Source organism: Carettochelys insculpta, chromosome 3 (assembly GCF_033958435.1).
Source record: "Carettochelys insculpta isolate YL-2023 chromosome 3, ASM3395843v1, whole genome shotgun sequence".
In the NCBI taxonomy this organism is placed as follows: domain Eukaryota; kingdom Metazoa; phylum Chordata; order Testudines; family Carettochelyidae; genus Carettochelys; species Carettochelys insculpta.
The window spans coordinates 123,854,957-123,870,528 of NC_134139.1; the positions used below are offsets into that span (position 1 = coordinate 123,854,957).

A 15,572-nucleotide genomic window follows, 5' to 3' on the forward strand; every position below is an offset into this window, starting at 1 on the left:
GCTCCCCCAGCTGGGGAAAGGCAAGTGAGCAGACAGCCCTGCTGCTGTACCTTCTCCAAAGCTTCTCCCAGGTGGAGGAAAGCCTGGCAGGCTGGCAGCTGTGTTGCTGTGGCTTCACCCCAGCTGGGGGAGCCAAGGAGAAGCTACTCTCCATTCACTGGAGCCAAGAAACTGAGGAGGGCTGGTGCCCTAATCAGTTTCCTGGCTGCCCTAATCAGTTTCCTGGCTCCTATGCATTGCACAACAAGTTTGATTTATGCAGGGGTTGCGTTCTCACAACCCCCACGTAAGTTGGGGGTTTACTGTAGATAACAAAATTAGCCTTACAATTAAGTTCAGTCTTCCTGTGTACTTCTGAAACATCTACAAGGAGATTGTATTCATGAGCTCTTAATTTGGGAATTTGTTGATCAAGGTGATGTCTGCAGATGAAGTCAACTACACAGACAGATTTATGATACAGAACACAACAAGCAGTGGTGCAATATCTTTATAAAGTTTCATAATTGAGCACAAACGTGAAACATGTTTACAGTGGACACTGCAGGATATATATCCAGATAAAAACATGGAGACTAGAACTAGGAATGACTACTTCTTGGAAGAACACAATTATGTGTATACTTGTGAAAACCAAGTACTTTTTTGAAATAGTGGCTTACCTGAGTACATAAGCTTCCTGCTTGTCAGTTTTTGTCACACTTATGATCAAACAATGCACATTCTCCAAAAGTTTGTCCCACTCAAACCTGTAAAAGAAAATCAGTAAATCAAAGTTACTGCAAGCACTGAGACTTTTCAGCACAGAATTCAACAAAAAAGGTCTTTAGTGTCATTAAGATGAAGACTATATTAGAAGCAGTAAGCCATAAGCATCACATGTAATTCCTGTGAGTGAAGGATCGTTGTCCAGCATGAGTTGCAGATCACTGATATGTTGGAGAAGTTTTAGCTGGGGGCTGTGTGTGATGACCAGTGCCATTCTCTTGGTTTTCTTGCAAGGCCTGTCTTGTAGCAGGTGGCTTTTGGGTACCCATCTGGCTCTGTCAATCTGTTTCTTCACTTCCTCAGGTGGGTATTGTAGTTTGTGGAAAGCCTGGTAAAGATCTTGTAGTGTTTGTCTCTGATGGATCAGAACAAATACGATTGTACCTTAGTGCCTGGGTGTATACGATGGATCATGTAGTGTGCTCTGAATGGAAGCTGAAGGTGTGTAGATAAGCATAGTGGTCCGTGGGTTTTTGGTATAGGGTGGTATTTATGTGACCATTGCTTACCTGCACAGTAGTGTCCAGGAAGTGGATCTCGCATGGACTGGTCCAGGCTAAAGTTGATGGTGGGGTAGAAACTGTTGAAATCCCGGTGGGACTCTTCAAGAGCCTCCTTCCCATGGGTCCAGATGATGTCATCAAGGTAGTGCAGGTAGAGGGGCCCTAGGGCACAAGAACCGAGGAAGCATTCCAGGTCAGCCATAAAAAAAATGTTGGCATACTGTGGGGCCATGTGGGTGCCCACAGCAGTGCCACTGATTTGAAGGTATAAATTGTCCTCAAATCTGAAACAGTTGTGGGTGAGGACAAAGTCAAAGCTCCACCACCATTTGTGCCTCCGTCTCATCAGCGATAATGTTCCTAACAGCTTGGAGTCCATCTTCATGTGGGAATTGGTATAAATAGCCTCTACATCCATGGTGGCCAGGACTGTGTTTTCAGGATGGTCACCAATGACTTGTAGCTTCCTGAGGAAGTTGGTGGTATCTCAAAGCTGGGAGTGCTGGTAGCATACGATCTAAGAGAGTCCACATATCCAGACAATCCTGTGGTGAGGGTGCCAATGCCTGAGATGGGGCATTCAGGACTCCCAGGTTTATGGATCTTGGGTAGAAGGTAGAATAAACCTAGTTTGGGTTCAAGGGTGTGTGTGTATAGATCAGTTCCTGTGTTTTCATAAGGAGGGTCTTGAGCAGATTCTGTCAATTCTTTGTGTATTCCTCAGTGGGATCCTGGGATAGCAACTTGAATGTGGTATTGGAGAGCTGCCTGGCAGCTAGATTAAACATGTATAATTTCTTCAGGGAAAAGGATGCCAAGACATGTGAGGATTGTCAGTTACCATTTAAATGTCCCACTAGAAGAGCCACTTCCAACCTAACCAATAGATTTAATTGCTGCCAGCTTACTACAATGTATCTTGTAGCTGCCACCAGGAGACAGGGATGGAGAGAACACAGCAGTTATGCTGGTTATTTGAGAGTGCCACTTACTCAAATACTGGTAAAGCTAGAAAAACAGGAAATGTATCAAACTTGTTCTCATCTAAAACCTGGGAATATGGAAGAAGAAATGACTGATAAAATGAGCTGACTGTCAACACCTGCCTATTTGAAGGGCATATCTAAGAATACAAAATCCTTTTTAACCAGTTAAACCAGGCTGGAGGCAGCTGCCCACAGGTCATTAGCTAGCCAGTACTGGTTAACCAGAACCAATAAGACTCATAGGTTTAGGACAAGGATTACCAGTTCACCCATTAACCTTCAATATCCCACTTATGTTGCCCAAACTTTTGCTAAGGAATGTGAAAACCCCTTAAGTGATATAGATTTCATCAGCATAATCCTCATCTGCACACTTGTTTATGGCAGAAGTTCACATACCTACTGCTGCTTGTCAAGGTGGTTTTATTATGTCAGAAGAGGCTACTCTTTCAGCACACAGCACCTAAACAAGTCATCTTACAGCAGCACAGCTGCATTGGTAAAGTTATACCTCCAAGTTCACATTTGTCTGCACTGCCCATGTTACAGCATGGGCACACCAGAGCTGTCATTCAGGCAAACATTCTGACAGCCTTATCTCCAACAGCATGGTTCCCAGCAATAAAGCACTGTCTATATTATAGAGAGACACTTTTCATAGAAAAAACTCCCCTGAATGCTAAGTTTTAGCAATCACTAAACTTTTACTGAAGTAAAGATACAGCCTCCATGTTAAATACCATGGCTAGGGACTGATGAAGGTATTGTTAAAGATACAGCGGAAGCAGAGCATCAGCCTGTGACAGCCAGAAAAACAGTGTATGAGACCCGTGACTTTTAGGGAAGAGAGTTTCCAGACCTTAAGGTTGTAGACTTGTTTCACATTTTCAATGCTAAATCACTGCAGTGATACCTATGTGAAACTGCACATATACCTAAAAAACACCTCAGGAGGTGTTAACTGCCACACTTCTCAGTCAAGGTCCTATGCAGATCATGGTTCTGTGGCCAAGAAATCTGGGATGTTTCCTTGAAATGGCATGCTTTTATCATCTGAGTCTATTTCCTGCAGTGAATTGCTCACTGTTATTTCTCACCTGTTATGCTCTGCAGTTTTCCCCTAAATGGAAGTTAACTGGATTACATTATATTTTTCCTTCATTGTTCTGTAGAGCCAAGCAGCAGAGCAAACTGAATGGTTACCTTCCTCCCACTTGTTTGTGGATCCAGTACTTGAAGCCTGACCTTCCTCTCTGGTGAGCTCAAGCCAGAGCACATCAGAATGTGTGCCATGATACTTCAGAGTTGCCAGAATAGCCAGTAAAGGATTCTTGGCTGTACATATGTTCACTAAAGGAAACATCAAGCCACCTGGATCCATTCACCCTCAAAACAAACCCTCTGAACATTATACCCTAACACTGCAAATAGCCAAAGCTATCAAGACTCAAGTGAGAAAATCCTGATAGGTACTGGAAATACAGAATGCAGTGTTCTGTCAGGATCTATTACCAATGTAGGCATTTGGCTATTAAATGGCTGCAGCTGTGCAGAACTGCCAATGCATCATTCAATACAAAATGCAATTAGAGGTAATCTACCTAGTTTAACAGTCCACTCAGAGTGGGAAGTGTTCATACACTATAGCTATAGAGTCTATAGACAACTATTTCACTGTTTCTGGACAAGATATGTTATGGGAGGGAAAAACTCTGAAGGAACCATGAACAGAAGCAGTTAACGGAGAGTTTTGGTGGGCATAGAAAGATTAGAGATAGCAAGATTTGGTGAGTAGTGCAGCTGATTGCTCTGTGGGTTGTCTGTTCTGCATCCAAGCTGCTTAGGTAGGCCAAGTGTTACCATGTAAACAACTGAGATGAGTGTTATGTTGGCAAGGATTGGGAGGGCTGGTAAAAATAGATTTAGGTCAATAGTGTAGAGATAAACATACATACATCTCATCGAATTGGAAGGGACATCAAGTCATCGAGTCCACTCCCCTGCCCTGCCCTCCTGGCAGGACCAAGCACCATCCCTGAGATTTTAATTCTGTTTGTCCCAGGCTCCTAAATGGTCTCCTCAAGGACAGAGCTCACAACCCTGAGTTTACAAAGCAAATGCTCAAACCACTGAGCTATCCCTCTCTCCATGGACCAACAAAGCAGAATTAAGTCAACAATGTTTTTCCAATATTACCAGATGCCTCCTGCCAATGTAACTTTACTGCTACTCTGATATACAGCAGGTCTGTGTTACAGGGGAGATCAAAGTTACACAACTTCAGCTAACATCCTTGTAGCAGAACTAGATGTGCCTAGATCTATTTACTATGGTGTCTTGCTGTGGTACATTGACAGGAAATGCCTTTTGACTCCACTTTTGCTTCTCACTAATGAGTACTGAGTTGATGAGAGCAACTGGAAGTTGATCACTTCTATACTAGACATGATAAATCGATCCCTGCTGGATCAATCACTGCTACATCAAGCTGGCCAGTACAGAAAACAATTATTCTGTCTCCATGGAACATGTAGCACCTAAGTTTACAGTAAGTTTTAAGTGTTAAGTCACAGGGGCAGTGTAGATAAATATGGAGATATACATGCTATCTTAGATATGAGGAAGGAAACTTGAGAGGTCACCAAGTTCAGTCTCCTACACACACAGCTAGAACTATCACCATCTGACAGATTCTGCCCCCCCCCCCCCCCCACCTGCCCCAGAACCTTGGAAAGCCCCCATCCAGGAGTGAATTCACAATCCTGGGACTACAAGACCAATGCTCTAACCATTAAGTTATTCTCTCCTCCTGGCCTCCAGCATGTAACATTCTTCTGTGCATTATTTGAGTGAGTTAGCAGGAAGGTGCTCAATTTTTCCCCCCCAAGACATTTGAGGTCGAACTTTACACCCTCTGCAGTTTTATTACATTAATAACCATTGATCCACAAATGGAGTGTGCTCTTACCTTCTGGAGGCCAGTTAAGGGTATCCCACAACACTCCACAGCTACTGCTCATCACTATTCTCAACTCTGCTGCCCAATAGCCAAGCACACAGAAAAGAGCCCTTCTGTTAAAGGACTGGCAGCAACCAAATTTTCATTCACCCACCTAGCTGATCATATTGGCTCCACGATCCTGAAACTCCTGGGTGGAGTGCACAGAAGGAGCTCCTGGGTTGTGGGGGAAAAAGGCTGCCCAGGTCCAGCTCTAATCAAGCCACAGAAATGGGGAACCTATAAGCTCTCTCATGGCAAGGGAGAGAAGGGCAACCAGAGATGCACAGCAGCTCTGCAAGAAAGCAGAAAAGCTGCAGAAGGTGTACCAAATGGCAAAGGAGTGAAAAGTCCTGGTTCAGCACTGCAGATAAGTCACTTGCAAAGAGCTGCATGCTATTCTCCACAGTGACCACACCAAAGCCTTCAAAAGCAGCGTGCACAGCTGGAGTCAGGCCACCACAGGCAACAAGGAGAAACAGGGGACCAAGAGATTCCTTAGAGATTCAAGGCCGTTTGTTCACCTAGCAAAGAATGGCAGCATATCTCAGTGAGATTCCAAGGAAGCAACCTTTAGTGAGTATGCACTTTCTATACATATTGCAGGGTCAGCCGAGAGATAAGCCACCTGCTTCTCAGTGCCTGGACCACCAAGGCAGAAGGTACCCTGTGGAAATATTTTATGTACACCTGAATGTTCTCAGAATCCTTCATAGAGATCTCCAGGAAAGTATCATGGAGGTCCTCAACAGTACTTTGTAGAAAGTTTCACGAAGGGCTGCATTCAGTTTTCCCAACTTTAGGGTACCTTCAACATGCCACTCAAGTATTAATATAGCAGGCACTGCAATGTACAAAATAAGTATCCAGTCTGCAGTGTTTGATTTTTGTGTCCATACAAATTATGCACCAAGACAATATGTGGGGCAGGGGGGAGGCAAGGGGTTGGAAGTGTGGGATGGAGGTTCAGGGTTGCAGCATGGTGGGGCTAAGGGCTCTGGCTGGGAAAGAAAATTTGTGATGTGGGAGGGAGCTCACAGCTGGCAGAGTTCTGGGGTGCAAGCTCTGGGTGGGGCTGTGAATGAAGGGTTTCAGGTACAAGCTCATCCCAGCAGCTGCAGCCTGAGTGAGAGGCAACTCTGCTGGCTGTGGTAGCTCAGTGGGGATGAGTTGGGGGAGAGCACTCACTTGCCAAGAGCACAACCTGTGCTGGAGCCAGGTGGCAGAGGCAGCACTGAGGCAGCCTGGAGCTTGTTGGGCAGCTGCACAGCTTAGAGGGACGTTAACTGGTGTATATCCAGAAAATTGCTGCAGCTATCCCCTGGATGCTTTTATTACTGTCGGAGAGTAATATCCACCAGGGTTATTTATGGGTGACTAATTTTTATTTCAATTGCTCAGCTTGAACATCAATGCCTGAGTACCCTCTCCCCTGCTTCCCCCCCGCCCAGCCTTGTAGTTTTGCATCCCTTTCTGTATATTGGACACTAAATAGCTGTAGTCTGGGTGGCTGGCATTGGCACTGCCCATATGAACTGTAAGCTTATGGCAGACAGTACAGTCAGGGTGAGGGCAGCTGGGGGAGCCCTGTTAATCCCTCCCTACCCTCGCAGGGCAAGTGGAGGGTCCAGGCACCCTGCTGTGTTCCAAGCTCATTGGGATGCTCTCAGTTCAAAGGTCCAGATTCAGGATGAGGCAGAGGGCAGGTCATGGAGACTAGCAATAGCAATGGAAGGAAGTTAAGAAGTTGTGGCAGCCATAGGCCACAACATACACATGTGCACACACCACTGCTTGCCATTTGGGAAGGAAATACTGGTCCCTAACCTCAGGACAATAAGCATGTTGAGTGGAGGTGGCAGCACACCCCGGCTACATATGGTTTTGCTGTGCACCCTGCCCCTCCTCCCCCCTCTCCTCTCCCCCCTCCCTGCCACTGCTGCAGATTCTCCAGCAGACTACTCACCATGGCTGGGAATGCAGAACAGTTCAATGAATACCTTGTAGAAATAAAGTGGTCTGTTTTACACTTGCCATATAAAACTCCCCTGAATTCCATGCAAGTCTATCATACTGTGGGCCTGCACTAACAAAGGGCCTTTTCTTTTTTGTATTTTTCATAGCTCAAGGTAAATCCTTCAAAACTTCCTCCATAACACCAGAGTGGCTCTCAGATAAACATGAAAGAAAGCATGATATTAAATGATAAAGAAGTCTCTGGAACAGTAGAAACTAAGCAGAGAGCATGGAGAATTACTCTGAGAAAATGAACAGAGACATGTGAGGAAAAAAACAAGAAAGTGTGGCTAGAAGGGGACTTGGGGGATTGAGGAATAGAGACATGCTGGGCACCTGGCTGACATACAACCAACTTGGGACTTGCCCTCCCTTTGTAGCCCCTACAGAACAGTATTCCAAATTGCCATACTCTTCCCCAGCCACACACTACTAGGTGTGGGGTGGAGGATAAATGCAATATTCCTTCCACTCAAGCTCAGGAAAGCAAGAGGGCTTTTTCTGAAGTAACAATGCATATACAGCAGTCAAAGCAAGACTGTGGTAGACTACTGGTAGGCACAACAAACCAAAGAACCACACAATACTGGGACCACTGATAAAACAAGTTTTCCAAATCTCCCTGAAATGCACTGCTCCGTTCCAGCACCACTTCAAATACATAATGTTTATTTTCAATAGGTCCCCCAAAAGACTTCAAGAAAAGAAATGTGTAATTAAGGGCATATGGGATGACCCAGGTAGCTATAAGCCTGTCAGTATCAAATTAGCTCCAGGTAAAATAATGGAATGGCTGATTCTCAATTTCAGTAGAAATTAGAAGGCAATATAAATAGGCCAATCAACTTGATTTAGGGAAGACATTGTCTAACTTGAATTTCAGAAAACAAGTTGGTTAATAAAAGCAAAAGTATTGGTATAAAGCTTTACTTAAGGGATTAGGACTTGGTACTGCGTAACATTTTCATTAAATACAAGAAATTATAATATGGCACAAACTACATGGATTAAAAGCTAGCAAATTGATAGGTCTCAAAATGTAATTGAAATGGGGAATAGGCATTTAGAAGGTGTTTCTAGCGGGGCCCCACTGCATATGATTTTTGATACTATGCTATTTAACATTTATCAGTGACTTGGAAGAAAAATCAGTGATCACGTATGCAGATAAACATTGGAAAAGAAAACTGGTAAAATAAGGAAAGAGGACAGGTCACAGATACATAGCAAGCTAGATAGCTTCGTAAGCTGGCCTCAAGCAAACAATGTTTTAATATGCCCAAATATGTATATCTAGGAATACAGGCCATGTTTAAAAGATGTGAGTATCCTGGAAAGTGGTGACAAACATTTAGGAGTCATGGAGGATGAGCTGAACATGAGCTGCCAGTGTGACTGTCACCAAAAGGGCTCATTCAGTCCTTGGAGCCATAAATAGAGGAAGTAAAGAGCAGGGAAGTTATTTTATCACTAACATTTAGCAATGGGGCGCTATCACTTCTGGACTACCATATTCAGTTATGGTGGCGATAACTTAAGAAAAATGTTGATAAATTGGATAGTTCAGAAAAGAGGCATGAAAATTATTAAAGACCCAAAACATCCCATACGGTGAGACTCAAGAAACCATCTTAAAGATAAAGGGGTGACTTGGTTACAATCTAAGTACCTAGATGGAGAAAGATATATTTGATAATGGACTTGAAGTTGAAGCCAGACAAATTCAGACTGAAAAAGCACTATTTTCCAGTATGCAAAAGGATCAGAATTAACTATACTAAAGGCTTTTCTGTGACAAACTTTTGTGCTAATTTAACTACCTTTAGGGCCTGACTTGAGAGAATATGTAAAAGGTTTGGGGAAGTCATGTAGTAAACCTATATCACATTACAAAGCATTGTATGTACTGTTCTTAAAGCAAGGATTATGAAGAGTATGGTTTGACTTTAGTAAGGACTGTCTTGTATTCACATGAATTGCAGCTCTTAAATTAAGTTCTCCTTCATTTGAAAAAAGCCTCTTGCAATTTTGGTTGCTGACCCCTGAGCATTACCAACACTTCCACTGGTAGCTGGGGGTGCTCCTAAAACAGTGTAAATTTGAGCTAAACAGCACAGAACACCGAGCCAGGACTGGTGGCTGCAAACTTCATGAAAGTGTGGGAAACTTCACCACACAAGCAGGATTCCAGCTAAAACTACACTGGACCAGTGTTACCTGACTAAATTGCTGAAGTAGACAGGTTCAATTGTACAGCTACATCAATATAAAACCCAGCTCAAGATGCACAGCATCAGTGTAAGCGATTTTCGCCATACAGATTAATCAATTTGCAGGTACAACACTTCTGTAGTATTTTTATTTAAATGTTATAATAACAAAGTATGGGTCTACAATGTGCAGCAGTCTCTTGTAGACAAACCCTATGATGAATGACCTTCAGAAAACACTTTAAGCTACTTGCATGGAGTTCCATTCAATTTTGTGATTAACTCAAGTGGACAACCAATTTTTGCTGATCCTAAGGTAGTAACAAAATGAATTTCACTGCATTTCATAGTTTGCCACAATATTTTGTTTATTACATGATACTCAAATACCAAGTCATGTGAATCAAGTTGCTCCTACTCCTTCCAAAAGGATCTTGCACAAGGATGATGTCTTAACTAGTTCATTAGCAGGTTAAACATGGTTCACTGGAAGAATTCACATAGCAATTACCAGATCAGTCAGGCCACACAGCTTTGCATTAATTGCCTGTCAGATGATCATGCTCTACAATCAGAAAGCATTGAACATGGAGGCTAGCTAAACAAACTGTCAGCAGTCACACAACAGGGACATTTATATCCAGACATTTAAAATCCAAGGTGAAAGCTGTAATGCAAACCAGATAGCTACTCAATAAGTAGCTATGAAAATACTTTCCGGAAGAATGCTTAGAAATTCATCCAATTTCCCCCACTATTCAGTTAAAAGTAATGCAGCAAACAGGTGAAAATTTTAATTTGGTAAAGAATGCAGACTCAAATTGGCAGTAAGCTTTTTCACTTACACATTAAGCTAACTAAATTTCAAACTGCATGCTCCTTTGACTTGAATGTTAAACATTGGGTAAACTATAGAACAACTTAACTGCTAGGTATTTAGTTTTTCCTGAACATGAAAGTCATCTTAGCTGATATGCCCACACGGCTGTATGAAAAAGTGGCTGTTATTCTGAGTCAAACAATTTCTGATTAACTTCTGAAACAATTAGATTTTAAGAGCAATAATCCAGACCACCTTCACATTTGTTGAAAGGAGAAAAGTTCCTACAGAAGCACAAATTTTGATCTTAAGTTACTAAATCTGAATAAATGCTATCTCATGACTGCTCTGTTGTATCCTTCAATGTTTACACTAGTTCCTCAAGTTGAGGGTTGCATTCCCACACAACCTCTCACACTTTGAATTTCCCATAAGTCGGGGGAAGCTTTTTCTCCCAACAGAATGCATGTTTTGCAGCCAGAGAAGTAGCAGGAGAACCTAGAGCTCCTCTTGAAAGGTAAGTCCTGAGGTTGTGGGGGGCAGTTGAGGAGGGTTAAGCCTAGCAGTGGGCTAGGGCCATGGGGGGGTGGTCAGGGAGTTAACCCTGAGGTGGGTTACAGCTGCAGAGGCAAAAGGGGGTGGAGCTGAACCAGCACTACTGGCAGGGGTGGGTGAACCGGAGCCCCACACAGTGGGTTTGAACCAGGGCAGGGTGGGATGATGAGCCGGAGACATGCTCAAGTGGTGAGTCAAGCTGTGAGGGATTTGAACCTGGATGGGGGCAGTAACCTCTGTGCAGGGGTGTGTGTTTGAGCCGGGGTCATGCAAAGCGAGTTTTTTGAGTTGTGCTTAACTCACACTAATACAAGTTAAGCGCAACTCACACATTTTGGGTATTGTACTATACAAGCTAGTTGTACAGTGACAGTGTTACAAACAGACCAGTCATTTTAGTTAAATACAAACACCATTTAAGATTCTACCCATACTAAGTATATGAACCTGTATCTTACTGATTCCACTCTGGATTATCAATAACCTTAACATTTACTAGATTTTTATTCTGAAACTGGAACTATTTAACTGTTAGGGCCAAATCTACAATTCCTACTCATGTGAGCAGCCTATTCATGAACAAGAAGCTCCACTGAAATCAAGGACAACCTTCTCGAGTATTATCACATTCAGACCTTTATTGTCCAGAAGAAACAGGTATACATACAGCAAAAAAAGACTGATGGATTCTGTAGTTGTGCCCTATTTCATAGATCACTTGACTGGGATTTAACCCAATAACTATTGCCAAGTTTAACTATTTCCAACAGGAAGCAAGAAACCTTCATTTAAATCAATTTTTAGTTGAGTTTTGCATTTGTACTTCAGCTACACAGTAAACTAAACTTTGCACTTTCTGCTAACAAGGAGGATGCACTGTATCTACACATGTATTTAGACAATTACACACAACTTAACTGTTGGAGCAGTTAAGCAGCAGAATAAGTTACCTTGGGAGACTCAGATCTCCATCACTGGAGATTTTTAATAAGCAGGTTAGACAAACCTGTCAAGAATGAGCAAGATATTTATTCCTGCCATGAATGCAGGAAACTAGACAAAATTATCTCTTCAGATCCCTTCCAGTCCCATGATTCTATGTAGATTCATTTACATTCGTTCAAATTTTTAATTTACTCCTTTTTGTTAGAAAAAGGTAAATAATTACTAGATTTCTTTAATTGCTGTTTGCATTAAATTCTATTCAAATGGAAATTCAGTTTTGAATAAAATAGAGTATTTTTTTTCCCCCAACAGAAAGACTACCTTAAAATGTACTGGATGTCTTTTAAAGTTCATCAAAAACATTTTTTGCCTTTTCAACTGTTGTATTAAACGAAGTATTTTCTTTAACTGAACTTACAATTTTTGGTCATCACATTCTCAAGTTTTACAACTAGGACATCTAATTTCTCAAACCCTGTTTATATTCCTATATCAGAAAACAAACTTTCCAGATTTATCAACTCTCAAATGATGTCTTAACATCTAATGAACTAAACTGAAAAACTGAATAAAGTGAAAGAAAATATTCCCCTACACACCAGAAGGGGCAGCTACTCTGATATAAAAAGCTGGTTCAGCATTTGAACTCTGATTCCAGTTGCACAGCCAGCAACTGCCATCAGCAGTTTAACTTTAAAACATCAGCAGCAAACATACTGGTTAATTTAAATTAAATGCAAAAATAGATCACAGCAAATTTAGGCTTTAATAGATTACCAGTTTCAAATTAGGCTTGAAAGTTTTGAATAAGCACCTTTAAAAATATTTTAAATCCCCTGTGTTTTGCAAAAACAGTGCTGTTTTTAGGCATTACAGATTTAGGTTAAAATTCTTTCATATACTGATTTAGAACTTAATGTCTCCTATACTGAAGCTACATGAACTTATACCAGTTATGTTTGGCTAGTAGTTCAAAGGGACCCTTAAGCTACATCTTATGTTCCTTACACATTACCAGAATTAAAGTTCAAGCTACATCTGTAGAGGATACAATCATTCTATGGCCAACAATTTAAATCTAAATGCAAACATTCATTCATTCAATTTGCCTAACTGAAGAAAGTCCACTCAAAACAGAGTATCCAAGGTGACTATGATCTGACTCCATGGTTGGATTTAGTACTTGGAGTTTTGCATCTGTTACTTATTGAAACTTAAGTTCAAAACTCAACCATTTTGGAGTTTGTTTCCTGCTTGACAACACTGCTGCCTGAGGCTGGCACTCACTCATGAGGTACACCAGACAGCCTGAACAGTATGTTTGCAAGATCTGAAACTTTTCTCCAGTCTCATGATGCCAGTCTCAATAATCAATCCAACTCTTTCAATAACCACTTCTGCCACCCTCTGAATATGGGATGCCATTCCTGAGACCAATTCCTGCAAAGACTCAAATTAAAAATCTCTTCTACTGAAATATATGGAATAAATTTACCAACCAATAACTGCTAGGTAGAAAGAGAGATAGCTTCCTGCATACAAAAATCCATCCTCCTGGACACCCTGTGTATTCCTGTTTTCCCCTTTCAGACAGTAAGCATCACAAAACAGGAACAGCTTACAGTACCTAACATTGCATGTCACTACTGAAAAACAACTATATATACACACGTCCTTTGAGTATACTCAGACCTGGCACACATGCAGCCTTTGGTCTCTTACACATCTTCATTCATCTGAACTACTAAACATGTTTTCTATATCCATGCTGAAGTTCTAAAAGCATAAACATTTAGGTATTTCAGAGAAAAATGGTCTAAAACACATAGAACTAAATTACAACTTATTTCCTACTGTTCTCTAACATCTGAATTTAACACTTTAATGACAAACCCTTTTGCTAATCATTTTAACTGGTACCACACACCTCCTCACGAGCAACACAACACTTTAATCAAAGACCTGTGCCACACCAGGTTTGTGTTAAGATACTGCACTGACAAAGCAAACAAGACCTAGCCTGAGACACCGTCACTATCATGTAAGTCAGAGTAGTTTGGAGCACGTGTCGAGTAGACTCAGCTTTCTCCTCCCCCCCCCTTGCAGGACTGGGGTGGAAGAAGCGCCAGGACATTCCTGAAATGCCCATTGGGTTGAATATGTCAATGGGAGAGAGAGGCTGAGCCAGAGGACTCACGTGTAATCGTGATTCCAGCCACACGTCTGCAGTGGGAGGGAGCTACTCTACGGCTCGCCAGGCTGCCCCACACGTACAAACAAGGGATCACCACGGGCTAATAGCTCCTCCGGGGAGGGAGGTTCCTACATGAGTCGGCTGTACGCGCTAGAGAGAGTTGGAGCTGCTACGATACCCAGCATGATGGATCCCCCAGTCCTGCCGCCACCGCTGAGGAAGACATGATCGATCCTTTCCTACTGCAGACACGGGGGGGGGAAGGTGGTTGATACCCGCTCCGACGATCTGGACACGGGTGACAGTCCACGCCGCTCTACAGGCAGCTCACCGCTGTTCTCTCCCTCAGGTCGTTTGGCAGCGGGAGATCTCATCATACAGGCGGCTCCCTCCCGGGTTTCGTTATCACGAGAAGGGCCAGGCGCCAACCCAAGCCAGACTTGAGCCGCAGGGCGCGCAAGGCAGCGGCCTCTACAGCCTGTAGTCCCCTCCGCGCGCAGCACTGCGACACTTGTGCCGCCACAACCCTGCCCCGCGCTCCCCTACCCCCGCCCACTTTGCCCGCAGGGCCCTCGGGGCTCCACGCGGTGAGGAGCGCGTCATGGCTCCTGCGCAGCACGGCGCCTAGTCACTGACTCGCACCTTCCCGGGAGCTCGGCGGCAGCTAAGAAGGGCCACGCCGTGGGCGGGCTGCGAACCAGGCACTGCCCGTGGCCCCGGCAGGGCGGAGGGAGGTCAGGCGGCCCCCGAGTCCGGCTGGGGCAAGGTCAGGCCGGCCGCGACTGGGAGCCAGGCCGGCCGCGCGCAGGCCGGTTATCGCTCCCCCCCTCCCCCCCCGCGCCGCCGCCGCCCAGAGCCTCACCCGGGAAAGCGCCAGGCGCGCCCCCACCCTCGCCCAACCGCCTCCCAGCCGCAGCTGCCGCCCGCGCGCCGACCTGGGGATGGTGCGGAGGTCGCCGGACCCCTTGCTCTCGTGCGGCTCCTGCGGCGCGGGCTGCTGCTGGGCGAACCACACCTCCAGTAGCTTCTCAGTCCCTTCGAAGAAGTGTGCACCGTTCTCCTCCATGGCGCGACAACTCAGCAACCAACAACCACAGAAATTAACCCCAGCCCGGCGGCTGCCGCCGGCTCCCAGGCCGCGAGTCACCGTCCAGGGGATGCGTGTTATGGGGCCCTTCAGCAAAACCAACAGTGGCGGCAGCGCGGGGGTTACAGTCCGGGCGGGCGGGCGGGCGGGCGGGCGCGGGGCAGGCGAAGCGGTTCGGTTCCTTGTATTCCGTATTTTCCCCTGTTGCAGAGAAGAGCGTAGGGCGAGCGCTAGCTAATGTCGCCGGCCATACTGTGTAAGCGAGAAGGCGCCGCGCACGCAGTCGCTTTTATACCCTCGCAGGTAAGAGGAACTGGCTGCCGAGCGCGGCCATTGGACGAGCGCCTCCCGGGCCTGCCATCTTCCGATTCCCATTGGATGCCGCGCGTGCCTGTCAGCGTCTCTCGGCCTGCCCGGCCCCGCCCTCGAAACAGCCCGCCCAGAGGGAGCCGTGTGTGGGGGAAGGCTAGACATGGGAGCTAGGAAGAGC

General features: G+C 44.5%; 1 protein-coding gene across 2 annotated transcripts in view; it reads right to left on the minus strand.

The window, feature by feature from the left end:
• AMD1 (adenosylmethionine decarboxylase 1) overlaps positions 1–15,312 on the minus strand; it is a 33,926-nt gene extending 18,614 nt beyond the window's left edge. The window contains exons 1-2 of one of the 2 annotated variants that reach the window (XM_074990739.1): positions 14,931–15,312; positions 663–749 (exon numbers count right to left, since the gene is read on the minus strand). In XM_074990739.1, the coding sequence (XP_074846840.1) occupies positions 663–749; positions 14,931–15,061 (218 nt within the window). In that variant the 5' untranslated portion in view covers positions 15,062–15,312. Of the gene's footprint in view, positions 1–662; positions 750–1,277; positions 1,886–14,930 lie in introns of those variants that run through there. The other variant, XM_074990740.1, reaches the window with a different exon arrangement.
• Between the last annotated feature and the right edge of the window lie 260 nt (positions 15,313–15,572).